Here is a 20,324-nt window from a genome sequence, read left to right as displayed (position 1 = left end):
CTGCGGGGTCCGGGGGGGGGGGTTCGGTCCGGTCCGGCTGGTTCTGATGTTCTGATCAAGGCTACTTTCTGTAAAATAAGCGGCTCGGAAACGCATTTCCATGGTGACGAGGCCATGAGCTGCGAGACTGGCTGCCACGCAAACGCTCGTTGTCATGGCAACGGTCACGGATCACAGCAGAACCGCGGAGGTATGACACGCCAGTCACCGTTGCCATGGCGACCCTCTGATGCAAACTGCTTCAACACAGAAATAAACCAGACACGTTATTTGTTTACATCAGCTGTTTTAGGCATTAAAATGTGCACTGTCTTATTAAAAAGGAATTACGTTATTTATTTATTTATTATAATGTAGAAAAATTCACTGAAAAACGTTTTAAAAAGTCATTGAGACTGAAAGTTCATTATAAAACTTTATTGAGATGCTGAATTTCGACAGAATCCAGACTCACAGTAAGCAGTTTTGACTTCACTTTTCTCCTGTGATGTCATTTCCTTCAAACTTCTCCAGCCAGCTTTCCAAAACTGAGGTCACGAACGTCACGGTTCAGCTTCACAGTGAGGTACACGGAAATCACAAACCCAAGAACAGGAAGCCGGATGAGTCACGGCAGCCGCCATGTTTCATCAGAAACAAACGGCCCTCCTGATGACGTGCAGGCGGAATGAGCGCGGGAAGCTTCGGTTTATCAGAGTGGACCAGAACCAGAACTAAACCAACAGCCAGGACCAGAAGAAGAACAATTAACCTTTTTTATGGTCTAAACATGTTTGAATTTATAAATTTACTTATAAAGAAAACTTGAAGATAAACGTAAAAGACGAAGGTGTTTCAGATTTGCGCTGGTTGTACTCCACCAAGCCTTCATGCTAAGCTAAGGAAAGCAAAGCAAAACTAAACTAAACTAAGCTAAGTAAGGCTAAGTTAAGCACAATATATAAAGTATAGCTACTTAAAACACATTGGTGAAGTTGGCACTATCTGAAATTAAACAGACAATCACATTTATATAACAAAATAAAAGCATTTCCCTTTTTCAGAATCTCTTTGGTGTAGCAGGAGTTTTTGGGTTGCTGGACCTCAGGCTCTACGAATTACACCAAGCCCAACCTAAACATGTTTTAGTTGCAAATTAAAAAAACTTGCAAGACTTCCTCATTCCTGTGCTCGGTGACCATGCTAACTAACATGCTAACTAGCATGCTGTTAACAATGTAAGATTATAATGCATGTCTGTCCATTGTTTTCGTACACACACTGTCTACCAGTAGAGGAGGTCATGTTAAAATGTTATCACTACTGCTGATCAAAGTCCAAGTAAATAGCTATTTTTTGCAGCTATCAAAGCTTTACATGCCAGGCAGCCATATTGGATTTTGGAATTGAAACGAATTCTAAGTTTGGATGAGATTTCAGCTGATAAAACTTTGGGTCAGTGTGAGAAATGTCTGTAAATAAGAGGGGGCCCTCAGCCATTTTCTTTCTTTTGTTGTCCATGTCATAATTTGGCCATTTAGTCTTAAAAAGGGTCTAATTATATTTTTGGGGCACTAGAGCTGCGTAGAAGTGTGTGTGGGTTTGAAGGTTGTAGTCAACATGTAGAGTTGACTTCTTTTAACGGCCTGTGAGATCAAAACAAAGATGGCCGACAAATTTAAGGCAAACTCTCACCAGGACCGCCACAGGATGCTGCGTCACACATCGTTTCTTTCCAGTTCACAGACAAAGGGCAGGTTACAGTGAAGTGCTGAGGTCAAGCTGGTCAGTGGACGTCAGGTGAAGGTCGTTCCTTCAGAGACGACGAGGCTTCATCTAGACCCAAACTGATAAGGTGACACACGCCACCAGTGTGTTTCTACTTTAAAACTAGAGATGCCTGACAAACGTAAGCGTAATGCTCTCTACTGATCCTTTGGTCAGCCAATCCCAGCTTGATTTCTGAAAGCTCACCTGTGTGATCGGGCCAGCCTGATCGGTGATTTCTGAACCCTACAGGCAGCTTGGAAACGGTCTCGTCTGTTTGGATGAATGATAGATCTGGTTAGTGAAAGAATCAGTTGTTTTGGGTCCCTCCCTGGGTTTCTCAGACAAAGTCCCCACTGGTCCAGTTGGGCCCCACTGTGACCCCTCATTGTCAGGCCGGTAGTCCGTCCCACTGTAGACAGTTTCCTTTTCCTCTCTACTGTTTGCTGGTCCCTGACATGGATGGATGCAACTATCTGTGCTTCATGACCAGGTTAAACTTAACATGATTTAAGGTCTGAGAAAATCCATAAGGACTTGTGACACTTCAGTGGGTCGTTGACATGTTTCCTAATTAGTGCTAATGTGGTTTATGCTAACATCTATGTACAGACCAGCAGAAGGCAAAATAAAGCAGAAAACATATAAAACTAACATGATTATAAAATATACTCTTACATCATACAGCGACAGTTCTTCTAGATTGTCCAGATATCAGATTTACACAATATCTTTGGCTAAACACTACAGACAGTATGAAAGTTTGTACTCTCCTTCTTGCGATGGCATACACACCAACACACACAGATTAGAAAAACAAACCCTGACATCTATTATTGTTTACAACTTTTAGACAATAAATCTCAGATTTCATAAACCCAGTCTTTAAAATATGAAAATAAATAGACATTTGCTCATATTTAACAAATTGCATTGAACAGTTACATCATAACATTGAACCCTGACAGAGATCTCTCTACAAACGCCTCCTGTAGTCGTTGGGCTTCCAGCAGCCCTTCAGAGCAGATGAAACAAACATCAGTATTTTCCATTCACAGTAATGAGATGCTCCGTTCTCCTCCACTCCTGCCTGATCCACTCTCAGATCTAAAACTACCTGAATGTCATCACTGATACTCCGACAGGGTGGATAAGAGGCTCAATTTGTCAGTTAAAGGATGAAAAGTGTCACAGTTTGCTTGAATCTGCTGCTGACATCTCATTTAAAGCTAAGTGGTGATGTGAACAGACTTCTGATTGTGAGCTGTCACCACTTCAGATGCCAGCGGAGTGGTTTCATGAACGTTGGGAGGTGGAACGAACACAAGCAGAGCTCCAACAAAGTGTGAAGTATTCATGCAGTCTTCACTTCTTTGCATTTGCTTCCCAGGAGATGAGGATCCTTTAAACAAGGTTCCTACTCTTCTTGTAAACAAGAGTGTTCTCAACAGTAAACATTGTCTTTAAATGAGTCACTAAGATGAATAAAATGTGCTCACTGGCCAAACGGGTGGAGCACCAAAAACGGTTAATCCAAACTTGTTTCATAGCCAACAATGGATATAACTACAGTTTGGTTTTCAAGGAGTTACTGCATCTATCACCGCCACCAGGGGGCAGTGGAGTCGACATCACAAACAGTAGAACGGTGTTATCAGGCAGTAACCTCAGCATCCAACAGTCTTCAGGAACAGTGAGGGAAGGTCAGCAGACCCAGAGATGTTTATGGGCTCCGGTACCCACCAGAGTGTTGAATGTACAAAAGTTGCAGTGGCCCAAAATTAGTGTCCATCTGGAACACATCGAGAAGGTCCCACTCTCCAAAGACATGACACACCAAGGGACGATCATTGTGTCAAGCATCACAGAACCCTGTGACGTCTGGAGACGGGGACTGGACTCTTTCCAGGAATCTAAATGACATCTAGCACCACGACAGGTTATCAGCTGGGTTGCTGATTCAACACCCTGTGCAGGCTTGATAATGGCAGCCACAGCTTGAGCTGTTAAATGGTGTTTTTCATGTTCCATGGTGAATCTCAGGTCTGCTTTACCACAGATGACCACCATATAGGAGACCATGGTAGTTTAGAGGACCGTTGACTGAGCCTGACAGTGTTTCTCCTGGTGCCACAGTTTGCCACTGCTGTCCCATATTTCATCCAAAGCCAAACAGTTGACAAGTGATTGCATGGTTGTGGGACATTTGTATTCTCATTCAATCACGTCACAGACTACCTGGGGAGACCGCTCTCCCTTCAGTATGCGTCACAACCCAGTAGCATTTGGGCATCATGACTTTCTTCCTGCCAGGCTCACCACTCCCTCCCTGCATCCTCCATTTTGGTTTAACGCAGTGGTCCTGGAATAAGTGCCAAACCTTTTTGCAGACAGCCTTTCTACCAGACTTTTTTAGCCATTTGACTGTTTTTGTAGCTATTTAGCAAAGAATTGTACAAATGTATGAAATTCCTCACCACGTTTGATAAACGTTCATCAAAAGTAATCACATTGCCTGCAAAAACCCAGATAGAGGAAGCGGACAAGTTGAAGAGAAATGTCAACATTGCTATCTGAGCGCATTTCTGCATAAAATTCAAAAACAAACTTCTGACCAATCACAACACATTTCACAGAGCCTAGTGTCAAGAAAGGGAGATGGCTGCTGTCCAGCAAACAAGTTGATGCCATTTTCATCAAGTTACTACATCATTGAGTTGATTTCAGCACTTCGGGTGAAATATGTGGGAGCCTTAAGGTACTTCACTGACACTAGGTGACCACTGGCCGTAGTGACTCAGTGGGGAGGGCTAACATCATGTCCTCATGTCCCACCCATTCCATGACCTCACCAGGGGACAGAGTTTCACCAGGACTTTGTGCATCTACACAGAGCATGTGTTCTGTCCCGTCTGCAGGGGGGCAACTACTGACACGGGACCATCAATGTGTCCAACCTCCCAACTCTGTCATCCATCTGAGCTGCTGCTACTCAACATGATGCACTGAGATTTCAGCAGAAGCAGAGTCATGTCCCTTCCATCGCTCCATCTGTGCACTGAACTTTTCAAGTCAGTAACTGTAGACATTATCATGTTTGCTGATGATTATTCTTTGAATTTCTGGCATTTCATGGAGCAAACAGAAAATTGTAATTAATTTCTACAGGGAATGAAAACAAAACTCATTTGAACGCTGGACTGTGTTGGATGACCAGTTGTTCAACGGTTGACAAATGCAATTAGTGAACGGCAAATCTTAGCTTCTGATAGATCCAATGTCTGTTTGATGCTTTTACTTCAGAGATTATGAAAACCATCATTAGATGATCAACATAAGTTCTACTGACCTGGGGATTAACAGACCAATGACAAGCCAGTAACGCTGGACAGCCTTGTTGTGGAAAACACTGTGAAGACATAGGAAATCTCCTGGTAACGCCTCGTATATTTGCACATCTGCTCTGTTTGAGAGAGAAGAACCTGAAAACAGAAAAGTCAGAAATAAACCAGCAACAGTGATGATTTAAAACTCAGTGGTGAATCAGCCTCTCGGAGGATGTGGAGGCTGTTTGATGAGAAAGGTGCAGAAGTCCTCCAAGGTGCAATCAGACTCCCAGCAGTCCTGTAATGTGGGAGATGATGGAGAGTCAACTCTGATATTTATGGCACATGAGTTGAGCCAGTTTACCCAAAGATGAGATGGAGTCACTTTTCACCAGGAAATACCACTCATGTGATATTTGATGAGAGTCACAGGCGGTCTGCTGTGCAAGGATTCCCAGCAGAGTTGTGAATGTCTTCAGAGGCCTTTGACTCATGCAAACCAGCTGGTTTCTCTGGCCGCTCTCAGACGTTGCTGTTTGTTTAAACTCAACTCGGGTTGTTCTGCAGAGCTGGTGACACATTTTTTTCCATCTTTTCCACTGATTCCAGTTGTGGCTTTGAGTATTTCAGTATTTCTGAACTTAAGGTCAGACCTCCAGGTTCTGATCCACGGCCCTTCAGTTCTGACATCACTGAGATCCAGACTCAAAAAAGTTGCAGCCGGAAAGCAGTTTTTCCTGAAATGTGGAAGTTATTGCCCAGGTTCGTCTTCCTATAGACCTCCAGAGGCCAGATGCATAAAGTCTGACCAGCTATCGGTGAACACCGGTAAGCATTTGGGCGTGACACCTGGCAGCTAGCTGCTCAGGAAGATATTCTGAGCTGAGCAAGGTTTTTGGGGGACGGACATCAACCAGGTGAAACTTTGTGCTGACAACTAGAAAGTGGTTCTTTGGAATGGCATTCTCTGACAGATTTGGTTGTAAATCATGATTTTTGGCTAATTAACTTCTAGATTAGCCTTTTATAAGTTCAGACCTACCAAGCTGGATGGTTTACACTGGATCAGCCTGGATAAATGTTCTGGGGCACATTAGCTGAACCCTTCATGAATCTGGACCTTAGTGAGGTTTCGCTCTGAGCTAACAGAGGATCAGACGGTGGTGACTGACAGCAGCGGACTGGGACACAGCTGACTGTCACTCTCCACTCGTGTTCCGTGCGTCAGCAGCTCCTCCACTGTTGTCCAATCATCAAGCAGCTTGCTGTTCCTCAGCCGGTTCTGCTTCAGGTGGCTCAGCTCCAGCACCGTCTGAGATGCCGCTGCCCCCTGGCATCCACCCAAATGCTCCTCCACCCCTACCCTCCTCTCTCGGTGTTGCCGTGACAACGCCATGTGTCGTCTCCTCTCCGTTCGACTCCAGTATCTCCCTGCCCACCGACCATCCTCCCATTCATCCTCGCCTCCTCTTGACCCGTCTCCCCGCATTTCTTCGTCTGTTGTGACCTCACTGCGCTCCCTGGCCAATCGGTAAGCTCGGGCTCTGAGCAGCTGATTTCTAACTGACTTCTGATTGGATAGCCTGGAGCGGGGAGACGTTGGAGATCGTGGGTTTCGCTCTGGAGCCCCCAGTGTGCTGTAAAAGGGACCACAGGAACTTTTGGGCTTTTCCATGTGACTCCCAAGAGTCTGAAATGCTCTCCAGTCTGAGACTCCACTGACTCCACTAGAGGCAGATCCAGGACTCTTGGAGAGGGAGTCCTCCTCTCTGCTCCGGTTTGAGATTTGATGGTTGAGCAGACTGACTCTGTCTAGGCTGACCTGACCAGTGGGGTGACAGTTACTGGGATAACTGGCCCTGCTCCTCGGTCCCATCATGCTACTGCTCGGACTCGGATGGCTGTTCTGGTGAGTGTTTCTAAGGGCGTTTGGGTCAGTCATGTTGGGATGACTTGCCCTGCGCCGCTGTCCTTCACTCAGATCTGTTATTGTTCGACTCCGCCCTGGAGCCTCCATCTTTCTGCCTCCACCCTGCTGTTGCTGCTCCAACCACAGTGCCCTCCGCTGGCAGGGCTCGGTGCGACTACCTGCACACGATAAACAACAAGTTTTGGTTTTTGACTGTTAAGAAGACGTTAGATGTTTATATTCATGCTCTTATTTAAGTACCGTATTTTCCACACTATAAGGTGCACCGGATTATAAGACACATAGAATAGACGCTACTGTTAGGGTTACCACCCGTCCCGTATTGAAATGGTCCCCGAGTACTTTATATAGTAGCTGCCCCAGTCATTGTTTCACGGCGTTGGTGTTGAGATATTGTGCCCAACTGCTTTCTGGGTAACACAGACCAACCGACACGCTGCCGCCGCAGTCTCTGTCTCTCTTCCCCCCCCGGGATTTAAATGTATGGGGGCTGGTCCCTTGGTAACCCTAGTCAAAGCTCCCGGATGAATGTCTAAATTCACTTTGTTGACATAAAGAATGTCAACCAAACAGTCCGACTCCGGTCGGTGAGGAGAGGAGAGCCTTCTGGGCTGGACGATGGTCACCCTTCTCCGTTCGCGCACAGCATGTTGGTGGAGAACGTGGTGCTGAATGACCTGCAGACGACCTGATTATCAGGTCGTAGGTAGATAGGTCAGTCAAACTTTATTAACAAACCAGCGTTCTGACAACTATCCCAGCATGCACCACGCACTTCTTCTTCTACGGGGGAAAATGAAGTCGGCGGCTGCTTACCGTAGCTGCTGGACCTGTAGTGGCTCCATATTGGTCCATATATAAGGAGCACCGGGTTATAAGGCTCACTGTCGGCTTTTGAGGAAATTGAAGGTTTTTAGGTGCCTTATAGTGCAGAAAATACGGTACATAAGTACATGCAAACATATATAATAATTGTTTTGTGAGCCTTTTTATTGGTATTGCTCACATTCTCCACCCATGATGTGGTGCAGCAAATGACATTTATTCTTTACCCAGAATGCATTGCTGTAATTTTAAAGTAAATAGTTTAAATCTGATGTCCTACTGTGGTGAATTAGACAGAGTTAGCAAAGTTCAGCATCTATAAAACTGAAATCATAAGAAAAAAGTTGTTCCAAAGCATCACTTCCTGAAGAGCAAACAGTACAGGAAGGTGAGTAATAAAAAATTAGACCCTGTGGAGAGTGACATAACTACATTATGTCATTGTGGGTGTTGAGAAGGTTGCGCTTTTAGGTAATAGCATGTTGCCATAATTGTCTAGTGTTAGCAGAACTAATGCTTATGATTTGTACTTTGGGACTAGTGCAGCTAGCTTTTTAGTTAGCGTCACTTACCAATGGAGGGTGACAGGGGTGAATGGTGGCGAGGTAACGTGGGACTTCGCTCCGCTCTGTGGAAGTGAACCATTGTGGTCGTGCTGTTTCCCACTGAGCACCGGGACGCCTGTGCTGGTCCAGAGTGGGTCATTGGTGTCGTCTCAGGGATGGACTCCAAATCCCAGCGTCCTCTCTGCTCTCGAGGAGAGTGGCCTGAGCGGAAGTGGTGAGCCTGCCGGTGAGTGTGGCTGCTAGGAATCTTGTGTAGCCGCCTGTGCTCGCCGGTGCTCACGCTGTGGAAACCGGAGTCGCTGGGTTCGGATGAGATCAGGGACTCCGAGGATGAGGAGGAGCCTTGAGAGGAAGGGGTGTGGCCTGGTAGTGATGACATGGCATCTGTCTCAGCTTCTGAGAGCGCCACCCTGTGGTGCGGACTGTCGGGTCCACATCCCAACCCGCTGTCAAGCTCGCTGAGGGGCAGGTAGCTGAGAGGGCGGTCAGGCCTCCAGGGAGGACGGTAGTCAGACTAAAAAGGCAATAAAAGAGATGAGTTGGTGATGGAGATAATCAATGCATGTACTGAACTTTTAAGACTTCCTCTATGACTATTGGCTCAACTACATATTTAAACTTCCCCAACCAAACCAGACTTTCTAGGCAGACGGACTGGAGTTGAATTAAATGAGATAAAACGGGATGCTGTGAACGCTGCCTTAAAGATTGTGGAATTTTCAAACCAGCAAACTTTAAATAAGTGAGTTAAGTGCTGACCCCAACAAGCACACACATGTTGGGTCAGTTCCACTGACCTTTACAGATCTCCACCACAGAAACCATGCTGACCCAGTTTGAGAATGAGGAGGTAATTATATTTCAGGACTGATGGAAGACTTGTACCTCATGTACCTGTCTGGGGAAACTCTTCGGCTTCCCTTCTTCTGAGCTATAGCAGCCAATCAGACAGCTCTCTGAGTTCCTCTGGTAGGGCAGCATCTCCGGACCCTGGAAGATAAACCGGATCAGAAAGGCAGAACGGATCATCATACCCAGGTAAATCTGAGAGTGAGAAAACAAAATCACCTGGTAGTCCAGTCTGTCCAGGTGGTCCAAGCTGTAGGAGACGCTGGGCAGGTAGTTGTTACCGGGGTGTTGATCATTTGATGCTGTGGGGAGGTAGCCATTGGGTGGATAGACATCAGGTGACATCATCATGTGGCTGTTGGCCGGGTATGGGTCAGGTGACACAGTCATGTGACCGTAGTAGCTCCTGTGTAAAGGAAGAGGCCAGCCAAGGAGTCATGGACAGGAAAATGATGCGGCGTACTGTGAGGACTCTGCACAGTTGGAATTCCATAGCCAGGTGCACCGGTTGCCTACATTGATACCAACTGAGTACACCTGTACCAATTACCAATGTTATTGCCAACATTGGTAGGCAGTTGGCACCACTGTAAGCAATTGGTGCCAATATAGGCAAATAAAGCAAATAAGTTCCTTTATTTCCCACAATCCTAATGGATATTACCAAGTTTAATTAGCTACTTCTCTGCCTAGCCCCGTTTCTCTCCATCAGGGCAGCCTCTGCACCTGTCACAGCGGGACAGAGCGTAGTGTCATCGTTACTGGGGGCATTGACTCTGAACCTTATGGACTCGGTGTCACATGGAAAACAGTTTGATGTGAACACTGTTTGAGCGTTTACTACCGAGTGTGTGTTCATAGACAGGTCCGACTCTTTGAATCCACCTTGAGTACGCGCAGACTTCCGCAGAGCGAACAACACCTGGGCATGTTGGGGCGTCAGGTGTTGAAGTGTGCATCATCAGAACCCGTTCTGCACTGACCTCAGTAGAACCTCCTGCAGCTCATTAATATTTCTGACTGCAGACCTTTCTGTCAGGATTTGAGTTTTCTGTGTTTATTTTGATCCTGTTCCATGTGAGTCTTTGTGTTGTCCTGTCTGCTCCCTAATTGTTTCCCAGGTGTGTCTAGTTCCCTGATTATCCTCTGTGTATTTAAGGCCACCTGTTGTCTTTGTCGGATCCTCGTCGCATGTTGTCAAGTCTTGTCTAGAGTTCGTAGTCTGTGAGCACAGTTGAACTGTGAAGTCCTGTGTGGGTGTCAGCTCTCGGAGCAGTCTTCTCCTGATGAATCGCTACCAGTGTTAGCTTTATCTCCGCTCATTGTGCTGCCTGTTTTCTTGGACTGTTGAGTTGCTTCCGTCATTAAATTCATCGTTCATCTTTCAGCCTGGGTCCTCGGTGTTCATTTTCACTGCTACATCATGACATTTTCCAGTCGGTCCACCTGAATTTTTTACCTAAAGTTTGGGCGTCGTTATAAAAATGAATCAAACTGCATCTAATGCATTTATATTTTCTCTACCTCCTTCAGCAGAATCAGAACCAGAACCCATCCATCCATTCATCCATTTTCTTCCGCTTATCTGGGGTCGGGTCGCGGGGGTAGCAGCTTCAGAAGGAAGGCCCAGAATTCCCTCCCCAGCCACTTCTTCCAGCTCCTCCAGGGTAATCCCAAGGCGTTCCCAGGCCAGCCGAGAGACATAGTCCCTCCAGCATGTCCTGGGTCTTCCCCGAGACCTCCTCCTCCCGGTGGGACGTGCCCGGAACACCTCACCAGGGAGGCGTCCAGGAGGCATCCTGACCAGATGCCCGAGCCTGAACTAGCCCCGTTTCAGGGGGACTGAGGAGCTGTTTGACCACCTCGGCGACCTCGTCCCCAGAGATTGGAGAGCCCAGCCCAGAGTCACCAGGCTCACCTTCCTCAACAGAAGGCATGTTGGTGGGATTGAGGAGGTCTTCGAAGTATTCCGCCCACCGGCCCACAACGTCCCAAGTTGAGGTCAGCAGCTCACCATCCCCACTATAAACAGTGTTGGTGCTGCACTGCTTCCCCCTCCTGAGATGCCGGATGGTGGAACAGAATCGCCTCGAAGCCGTATGGAAGTCTGTCTCCATGGCCTCTCCAAACTCCTCCCACGCCCGAGTTTTTGCCTCAGCGACAACCCGAGCCGCATGCCGCTTCGCCCTCCGGTACCCATCAGCTGCTTCTGGAGTCTCACAGGCAAAAAAGGCCCGGTAGGACTCCTTCTTCAGCCTGACAGCATCCCTCACCGAAGGTGTCCACCAACGGGTTCAAGGGTTGCCGCCGCGACAGGCACCAACAACCTTGCGGCCGCAGCTCCGATAGGCTGCCTCAGCAATGGAGGTACGGAACATGGTCCACTCAGACTCAATGTCCCCCACCTCCCCTGGAACGTGTTCGAAGTTCTGCTGGAGATGGGAGTTAAAGCTCCGTCTCACAGGGGACTCTGCCAGACGTTCCCAGCAGACCCTCACTACACGTTTGGGCCTGCCAGGTCTGACCGGCTTCCTCCCCCACCACCAGAGCCAACTCGTCACCAGGTAGTGGTCAGTGGACAGCTCCGCACCTCTCTTCACCCGAGTGTCCAAGACATACGGCCACAGATCCGATGAGACGATGACAAAGTCAATCATCGAACTGCAGCCTAGGGTGTCCTGGTGCCAAGTGCACAGATGGACGCCCTTATGCCTGAACATGGTGTTCGTGATGGACAATCCGTGACGAGCACAGAAGTCCAACAACAGAACACCACTTGAGTTCAGATCGGGGGGGCCGTTCCTCCCAACCACGCCCCTCCAGGTTTCACTGTCATTGCCCACGTGAGCGTTGAAGTCCCCCAGTAGAACAAGGGAGTCCCCAGGAGGGGAACTCTCCAGTACCCCCTCTAAGGACTCCAAGAAGGGTGGGTAATCTGAACTGCTGTTCGGCCCGTAAGCACAGACAACAGTCAGAACCCGTCCCCCCACCCGTAGGCGGAGGGAGGCTACCCTCTCGTTCACCGGGGTAAACCCCAATGTACAGGCGCCCAAATGGGGGGCAACAAGTATGCCCACTCCAGCCTGGCGCCTCTCACCGTGGGCAACTCCAGAGTGGAAGTACGTCCAGCCCCTCTCAAGGAGTCTGGTTCCAGAACCAGAGCCATGCGTCGAGGTGAGGCCGACTATTTCTAACCGGAACCTCTCAGCCTCACACACTAGCTCCGGTTCCTTCCCATGTCCCAAGAGCCAGCTTCTGCAGTCGAGGATCAGACCGCCAAGGCCCCCTCCCTCGGCTGCCGCCCGTAACACAATGCACCCAACCTCTTTGGCCCCTCCGACAGGTGGTGAGCCCATTGGAAGGGGGACCCATGTCTCCTCTTCGGGCTGAGCCCGGCCGGGCTCCAGAGTGGGGCCCCGGTGACCTGAGTCCGGGCGAGGGAACACTAGATCCAAGGTTGTTGTGCATCATAGGGGTCTTCGGGCTGCGCTTCGTCTGGTTCCTCACCTAGGACCTGTCTGCCCTGGGTGACCCTACCAGGGGCATAAAGCCCCAGACAGCATAGCTCCTAGGATCATTGGGACACTCAAACCCCTCCACCACGATAAGGTGGCAGCCCGAGGAGAGGGCTGTTGAACATGTTGAACATGTCTTTTCAACTTATCTCCTTTTCCCACTTACTGGATGTTTATGAACAGCCACATTTACCACAACCTTTACTGTGTTTTGCTGTTTTTTCTACAGATTTGCTCCATCTGAGAGCTATGCGTTCGTTGTGTTTGTGGCTTAAGGCTGAGAATCCTGCAGGTTTTAAATGTTTCCCTGCTGAAGCTCCTTATTTCAACAACCTGAAACTTTCTTAAAGAGACAGTGTCATGTAGAATCAACCCTCTTTAGCTTTCCATCATGTTTTCATGGTAATTAATCAAAAACAAACCTGCAGTGTTCTTTTGATTTCATGGCAACCATTCAGCTGTGCTACACGCCTGGGTGGACCTAGCCCCGCCTCCGAGGTGCAGCTCCTCCCCCACTCTGCTCCTTCAGACTAGCCAGTAGCAATTAGCAAACATCTGGTGGAACAGCTGAGCTCATTGTAGGAGCTGCTGCTTGGAGCGACGCTGGTAAAAACGTTAAAGGGTTAACAGAGGAGCCATGTTGGGATGACTACCTGGAGGCGGAGCTTCAGAAAGAGCAGGAGCTTTTAAAGCGACAGAGGCCCAATCTAAAGAAGTTAAACCAGGAAGTAAAATTTCCTTTAAGTCATGTTTGATAGAAACAGCATATTTATAACAACCGAAGCTAAAATGGCTACCAGGTTGTGCTATAAGATGGAAAACACAGAATCTACCCAGAGGACAGGCGGTTGGGGAAATGAGGCAAACGGAGAGATTTTAACAGACAACCTTTGCGGTCACTTGTTGCCAGATGTTTCAGGTTCTGCAGAAGGTTGTGTGTTCGGTACCCACCCGGCGCCGTAGACGTCCGCCTGGCCCTCGGCCCCCTCCACCAGGCCCATGGCCCTCAGGGCCTCCCAGTGCCTCTCTGATGGGACGCTGCACTCGATGGCGCAGTGGGACCGCCGCCTCCTGTGGCCACGCCCCCTTTTGCTGTCCACCTGCACTGTGATTGGCTGGCCATACTCGTCCACAAAGTGCAGCTCCTCCCGGCGCCGGTGGTGGGGCGGTTCATGAGTTTTACCCTGAGGGACGGGAACCAGGAGGGCAGAATAAACTGAACTGGACAAACACTTATCATTTTATTTTAAATAGGAAAATACATATTAATGATTAGATTAAAGATCTCAGACTGAAACTAGTCTGGTTGATATTTCTGACTTTCCATGTTGGAAATTTCTGTATTATGTGTTTTCATTCTATGTATAATCGTCAAAATGACAAGAAATAACGGCTTGAAATATTTCACTCTGTTATTAATCTGTGATTTTCTGACATGAGTGACAAATATTACTGAAATTTTCACTATAGTCACATTTTTGTACCTGCACCTGAACATGCAGGAAATCTGTTCAGCCTTCTCAGAAACCTGGAAATAAACCATCCAGCAGCTCCACAGAACCCGATGAACGGATCCGGTTCTGAGTCAGGATCCGGTTCTGAGTCAGGATCCGGTTCTGAGTCAGGATCCGGTTCTGAGTCGGGATCCGGTTCTGAGTCGGGATCCGGTTCTGAGTCGGGATCCGGTTCTGAGTCGGGATCCGGTTCTGAGTCAGGATCTGGTTCTGAGTCAGGATCCGGTTCTGAGTCGGGATCTGGTTCTGAGTCAGGATCCGGTTCTGAGTCAGGATCCGGTTCTGAGTCAGGATCCGGTTCTGAGTCAGGATCTGGTTCTGAGTCGGGATCTGGTTCTGAGTCAGGATCCGGTTCTGAGTCAGGATCTGGTTCTGAGTCAGGATCCGGTTCTGAGTCGGACTCGATGCTGAGATCAGCTGGTTCTGCAGCGTTTCCTCCTGAGCTGCGGCTCCATCAAACATTTATAGATGTGAGATTTCAGCAGGTTGGTTTGAACGTCTGCAGCAGCAGAGCCTGACTGAGTGGGAGTCCAGGCTTCGGGCCGCCGGCCGGTGGGCCGGTGGGCCGGTGGGCCGGCGGCGGCGCTCCCAGCTTCCTGCCTGGCTGTCATTGTGTTACATAAAGATGATTCACACACCTTTTTATCCGAGAACATAAAAACATTTTGCATAAGCTGAACACGAGGAAAGAGGAAACCGATCGAGTTGAGCAGCAGCTCATTTCCATCTGAAAATAAATCTGGTAATGTCTCAGAATTTAAAATAAAATTTGGATTAAATTCTGATGACAGGAAGTCGTGTTGAGCTCGGTGGTGGAAGAGTCATGATGTGGGCTGCCTGAGCTCAGCTGAACACCCAATTACTGCAGAAATTTTAGTCATGAATTATGAAAACATACTTCTGATTGTTTTTACTAAGATTTAGACATTTAAATGAAAAAAGTAATTTTTTAATGTTTTTATTTTAATAAAAATAAAACATCTTTTAAGTCATGTCATATTTTTGTTTTAACAAAATAATTTTTATTTTTGTATTCCTTTAGTAAAAATGTAGATTTTTATTTTAAATAAAGACAGTTATTCTTTATTTATTGTGGAATATGGCAAACCCAGAAAATGATCCTGAAACTTTAATTATGGCAATAATCCAATAATCTGGACTAGTCAAAGTATGGCAAACCCTAAAACTTAATTAATCAGTAATTTATCTTATGCTATTTTAAAATGCTTCAGATATTTTCTTTATGCACGTTTGATGCTAGTTGCCATGACAACCAGCACCTGCAGCAGCCGGTCCTTTCATCCACATTTTAACAGATTTTCTAAGGTTTTTTAGTGGAAGAGTTTCCTGGTTCGGCTGCGTTCAGGAGGTTCGGCTGCGTTCAGGAGGTTCGGCTGCGTTCAGGAGGTTCGGCTGCGTTCAGGAGGTTCGGCTGCGTTCAGGAGGTTCGGCTGCGTTCAGGAGGTTCGGCTGCGTTCAGGAGGTTCGGCTGCGTTCAGGAGGTTCGGCGTTGAGCTGCAGCGTCTCCGTCCCGTCGGCGCCGCCGGCTGCTGGTGCTGCGAGTTAAGATGCGACTCCATGTAGGTCAGGACTCACCGCCGTAACCCCGGGACCCCCGGGCCCACACACACACACACACACACACACACACACACACACACACACACACACACACACACACACACACACACACACACACACAGTGTGAGCCAAACAAAGCCGCAGAGTGATGCGCTCCGCTGCACTCTGACAGTAACGCAGCCTGATCCGTCCGCCTCGCTGTTTGTGAAGCAGGAAGTGATGAGGGGGAAGGAGACCCGCTTCAGTTTAACCACTGCAGACTCAGCAGAACCACCAGAACCAGAACCACCAGAACCAGAACCACCAGAACCAGAACCACCAGAACCACCAGAACCAGAACCAGTCAGTGTTTCTGCTCGGCTCTGATTTCCCTGAAGATGAAACCAACCAGCATTCAGTGCTGCTGTCAGGGGAACTGCACTTTGGGCTTTAACTAGGCCAGTCACCATAACAAATGTTCCTGGATGATAAATTCTAATAAACATTTAAACTGGAACTGAAATACATTTTAAATATAGAAAATATATAAAATGAATTATGAGGTTTCTGTAGCAAAATGATCCTTTAAAAAATGTTTGTTTTTGGCAGAAAGAGAAAAACGATAAATCATGAAAATGGAAATTATTGAGTTTGTTCTAAAGTAGCGGTTCTCAACGTGGGCGGTACCGCCGAGGACGGCAGGGGGCGCTGGCGGACATCTTTACAAAGGGGGGCGCTGGGATGCCTTTGGGGGCGTTTGGTCGAAGGTAAACTTTACACCTTAAATCCACAACAATACCAGTTTAGACTTTGAGCTACTTGGTAAAACTGTATTGTGTAACATTAAATCATGCTTGGCTGCAACTGTATCGATGGCAGCTCTTCTTCTATTCAGTGTTTGTTAGCTTCTGTTAGCTTCTGTTAGCTTGTGTTAGCTTCTGTTAGCTTGTGTTAGCTTCTTGGTGCAGCTCCGTTCTCCTGCTACTGGTAGCTAAAATCACGATACCCTCACTGAGTATCCCTCTGAAAAATGAACCCATTTAAATAAAGAAATAAATAAATCCCTCCATGGTGATACCACAATAGAGAGCCTTCATTTTATAGCGTTAACACGGAGCTGTAAGTGGTCCGGTATGAAACGGGGTGATAGAACAACACAGCACTTTTACATTTCAACAATCAGAATGCAGAAATTGTTTCCGTTGTTTTAAAAGGTTTATGTCAGTCTGCCTTTTCCCCATCGATACGCTTCCCCACCGCCCTGCACCTTAAGGGGTTAAAACAAGACGTTCACATTGCGCAAAACTCTGAAACAGGAGAAACGGGACATAAAACGGAGCGACGAACTAGATGTGAATTATGGCATAAAAACAGAGAATCTGACGCTGAACAGTGAAAAATCAACAACCCTAACCCGGATCTGCTGCTCTGGGAAACTTTTCCTCTGGTTTCCTGATGAGGGTCGGCTCAGCCGTTACACCAGAACCCGCCCTCTGACCCCCGGCCCACACCGGGAACACGAACGCATCACGACCTCAGCGGGCCGACGGGGTCAGCCGGCAGAGCTCTGACCCGCAGACTCAGCATCAGGCAGAGTCTGCTGGATTCCCCCGTTGATCACATCAGTCCCAGCAAAATGGAGGCTGAATGGAGGCTGAGCTGCGATCTGTGTGGTTTGTGTAGTTTGTGTAGTTTGTGTAGTTTGTGTGTTTTGTGTAGTTTGTGTGTTTTGTGTGTTTTGTGTGTTTTGTGAGGTGGAGGGTGACTCAGTCTTCGTTTGTACCAAACACACACAGAGTGTCGGACAAATGAACGCATGAAACTGAAATGATCTGACGAGTTTCATCCTTCAGTTTGGAGACCAGCCCTTCTCAGGACTCAGGGAGAATCTGATTGGTGCGGCAGGACAGTGGAAGCAGCCGGTCGTCCTTCTCATGCGTTCAGTCGCAGCACAGAGAGAAGCTTCAGGTTCGATGAGTCAGCATTAAAAACCTCCAGAGGGTCAGCGAACGCATCATGACTAAACACTGGAAAACCCAACATCCTGGTTTCGGAAACATTTCACTAGGAAACATCTGAAAAGTGCGGCATGCATCTGCATTCGTAGAGCCAGTCTGGTTGTAATTGTTTCAGTTACCAGGCAACCAGTTTGCTGACTAATCATCTCCGGCTCCGTCAGGCTGGATGGAGAACGACTGAACCTTCCCAGGGACTCTCAGTTAGAGTCAGATCTGGACTTTGACTAGACCTGCATCATGATGCTGCCACCACCGTGTTTTAGATGGTCCAGTCGACCCGGTTCTACTGGAACCAGAACATCTGCTCCACCTCCAGCTGCTCTGAGTCAAACCAACCTGTTCCCCTCCTGGCCTGTGGGGGCGCTGCACCAACAACCACTGAAGGAAACGACACAGAAACCTCTGAAGACGCTGAGAGCAACTTCCTGTTTCACCAGATGGAAACAAGATGGAGGATTTTAGCGGCTGGAGGATTTCTCTTTAGGCTAAAGACCAGGAGACTTTTCTGCTGCTAGCGCTAGGCTAGCATGTTAGCTTTGGTTGTATTTTCCCAGAATCCCCTGCGCAGTAGTTCACTTCCGGCTTTTGGAGCGGTCTCTGGTCCGCTTGGCGTTCACATTTGAAACTGAACCAGAGTTCACTTTGGAGGACCAGAGGTCAGAGGTCAATTAGCGTTCACGCCTCACCAACTGGACCGGACTTTCTAAACAAACGGACTGGAGTCAGGTTGGAACGGATCGGACTGAGCTGGTGAGAATGCTGGGTCTGATCAGGATGAAAGATTTTATTTCATAGAATAAATAAAACTGAATATAAAAACACACCACACCTTTCAGATTGTTTCTTTGCTCAACAGTTTGAAAGTCGCGTTTCACTTTCCTCTTTTCTAAATAATAACCACAATACAATCTGCTTGGTTCTGAGGTCCAGCAGAACCTGCAGAGATGCAACAGAACCGCTTCAGAAATAAATAAAAATAAATACAAAATTCTGGTCAGGATGTTCAGAATCTGAAATTTTAGTTTCTGATTTTTTTTTTCAGCTTTTATGAGGAAAACAGAATTAAAAAATGGAAACTGATGAGAAAATAAATGAACGGCTCGACGTGAAGGAATGTTTCTGCTGCCTCATCCATCCATCCATCCATCCATCCATCCATCCATCCATCCATCCATCCATCCATCCATCCATCCATCCATCCATCCATCCATCCATCCATCCATCCATCCATCCATCCATCCATCCATCCATCCATCCATCCATCCATCCATCCTCTCACCTTGCGGCTCAGCCTGCAGCCCATCGTTGCTCCGCGGCGGACAGGAAGCTGCAGACGGAAAAGGACGGATGAGTTTGCAGCGCCGTTCGCCCACCGCCTCACATCTCCAACTCTGCTGACCCACAATCCTCAGCTGATCAGCTGTGGCCCCGCGGGACTCCAGCTCCCATGATGCCGCGGGGCGAGCAGCGGCGGCGGCGGGTGGGCTGCAGGTCCATGGCGTTAAATAAACCCAGAGAGAGGGATGAAGAACATCTGTCCTCCTCTTCTTCAGCCTGCTGTGTCTGCAGCGCCGCTTCCAGCAGCCAATCACTGAGCCAGGATACTGAAGGAGCAGAGGCTGGCGCTCTGATTGGCTGAGAGCTCAGCTGAATCCATTCAGCCTTTTCCTCTCCTTTCTTCCTCTGTCATCACTTTGTTTGTGCTGTGCAGGCAACCTCCCCCCGTTCACCCTTTAACCTCCACCCAGCAGGCATCCAACCATCCAACATCCAACCAACCATCCATCCATCCATCCATCCATCCATCCATCCATCCATCCAACATCCAACCATCCAACATCCAACCACGCAGATCTTATGCATTTCTTTCTGTAATCTCCTGTTTTCATTCCTCCATAAAAACAAGTCAGTATTTTGTGCAGTGACTCATCACGCCTCCTGGTTTGGTGTTAGAGCGCCATCTACTGATCATGTGACTAAATGATGCTGAATCCCACCAGGATTAAAACCTTAAAGGGCCAGTATTCTGTTTTCCATTTATAGCAAAATATAGTGAATATGTTAAATTCTGTTGTTATAAAAATGCTAAATATATTAAATATGACTAAAGAAAATGGACTTTCTGATTTAACTCCTTTATATTGGGTCTCTGTCTCTTTAAGAACTCCTGCTCTTTCTGAAGCTCCGCCTCCAGGAAGTCATCCCAACATGACTCCTCTATTAACCCTTTAACATTTTTACCAGTGTTGCTCTGAGCAGCAGCTCCGATGATAATGTTTGCTAATTGCTTCTGGCTAGTCTGGAGGAGCTGAGAGGGGGCAGAGCGGCGCCTGGAAGGCGGGGCTAGGTCCACCCTGGTGTTTAGCAGCTGAATGGTTGCCATAAAGAACCTGACCTGCAGTATTGGGAGCCACACAGATATGGTTCTGGTTCTGGAACGGAGTCAGGCGGCTTGCTGTGTTTCTGGTTCTGGTT

The 20,324-nt window shown here is 47.7% G+C and overlaps 1 protein-coding gene across 2 annotated transcripts; it reads right to left on the bottom strand.

Annotated features, from left to right (window-relative positions):
- Positions 1 to 402: 402 nt before the first annotated feature.
- LOC103460636 (uncharacterized) lies at positions 403 to 19,596 on the bottom strand. Of its 2 annotated transcripts, none has more exons than XM_008402900.3 (6): positions 19,129 to 19,596; positions 13,709 to 13,941; positions 9,462 to 9,648; positions 9,279 to 9,383; positions 8,400 to 8,907; positions 403 to 7,160 (listed from the first exon to the last, which is right to left on the bottom strand). In XM_008402900.3, exons 1-6 carry the CDS (start codon positions 19,150 to 19,152, stop codon positions 6,226 to 6,228), a joined length of 1,992 nt encoding a protein of 663 aa, XP_008401122.1. In that variant the 5' UTR covers positions 19,153 to 19,596; the 3' UTR covers positions 403 to 6,225. The 2 variants fall into 2 exon arrangements, with proteins under 2 accessions (XP_008401122.1, XP_008401123.1); XM_008402901.3 differs by having other exon boundaries at positions 9,288 to 9,383.
- Between the last annotated feature and the right edge of the window lie 728 nt (positions 19,597 to 20,324).

The sequence above is a fragment of the Poecilia reticulata genome, chromosome 7 (assembly GCF_904066995.2).
Source record: "Poecilia reticulata chromosome 7, P_reticulata-male-v2, whole genome shotgun sequence".
Classification (NCBI taxonomy): Eukaryota; Metazoa; Chordata; class Actinopteri; order Cyprinodontiformes; family Poeciliidae; genus Poecilia; species Poecilia reticulata.
This window is presented reverse-complemented; position numbering and strand designations above follow the sequence as displayed.

Coding starts and splice junctions, on each gene's coding strand:
- LOC103460636 (XM_008402900.3), bottom strand. CDS start 19,152: ATGGGCTGCAGGCTGAGCCGCAAG. Junction 9,384..9,461: donor TGGACAGACTGGACTACCAG/GTGATTTTGTTT, acceptor TTTATCTTCCAG/GGTCCGGAGATGCTGCCCTA. Junction 8,908..9,278: donor TCCCCAGACAGGTACATGAG/GTACAAGTCTTC, acceptor TTGCCTTTTTAG/TCTGACTACCGTCCTCCCTG.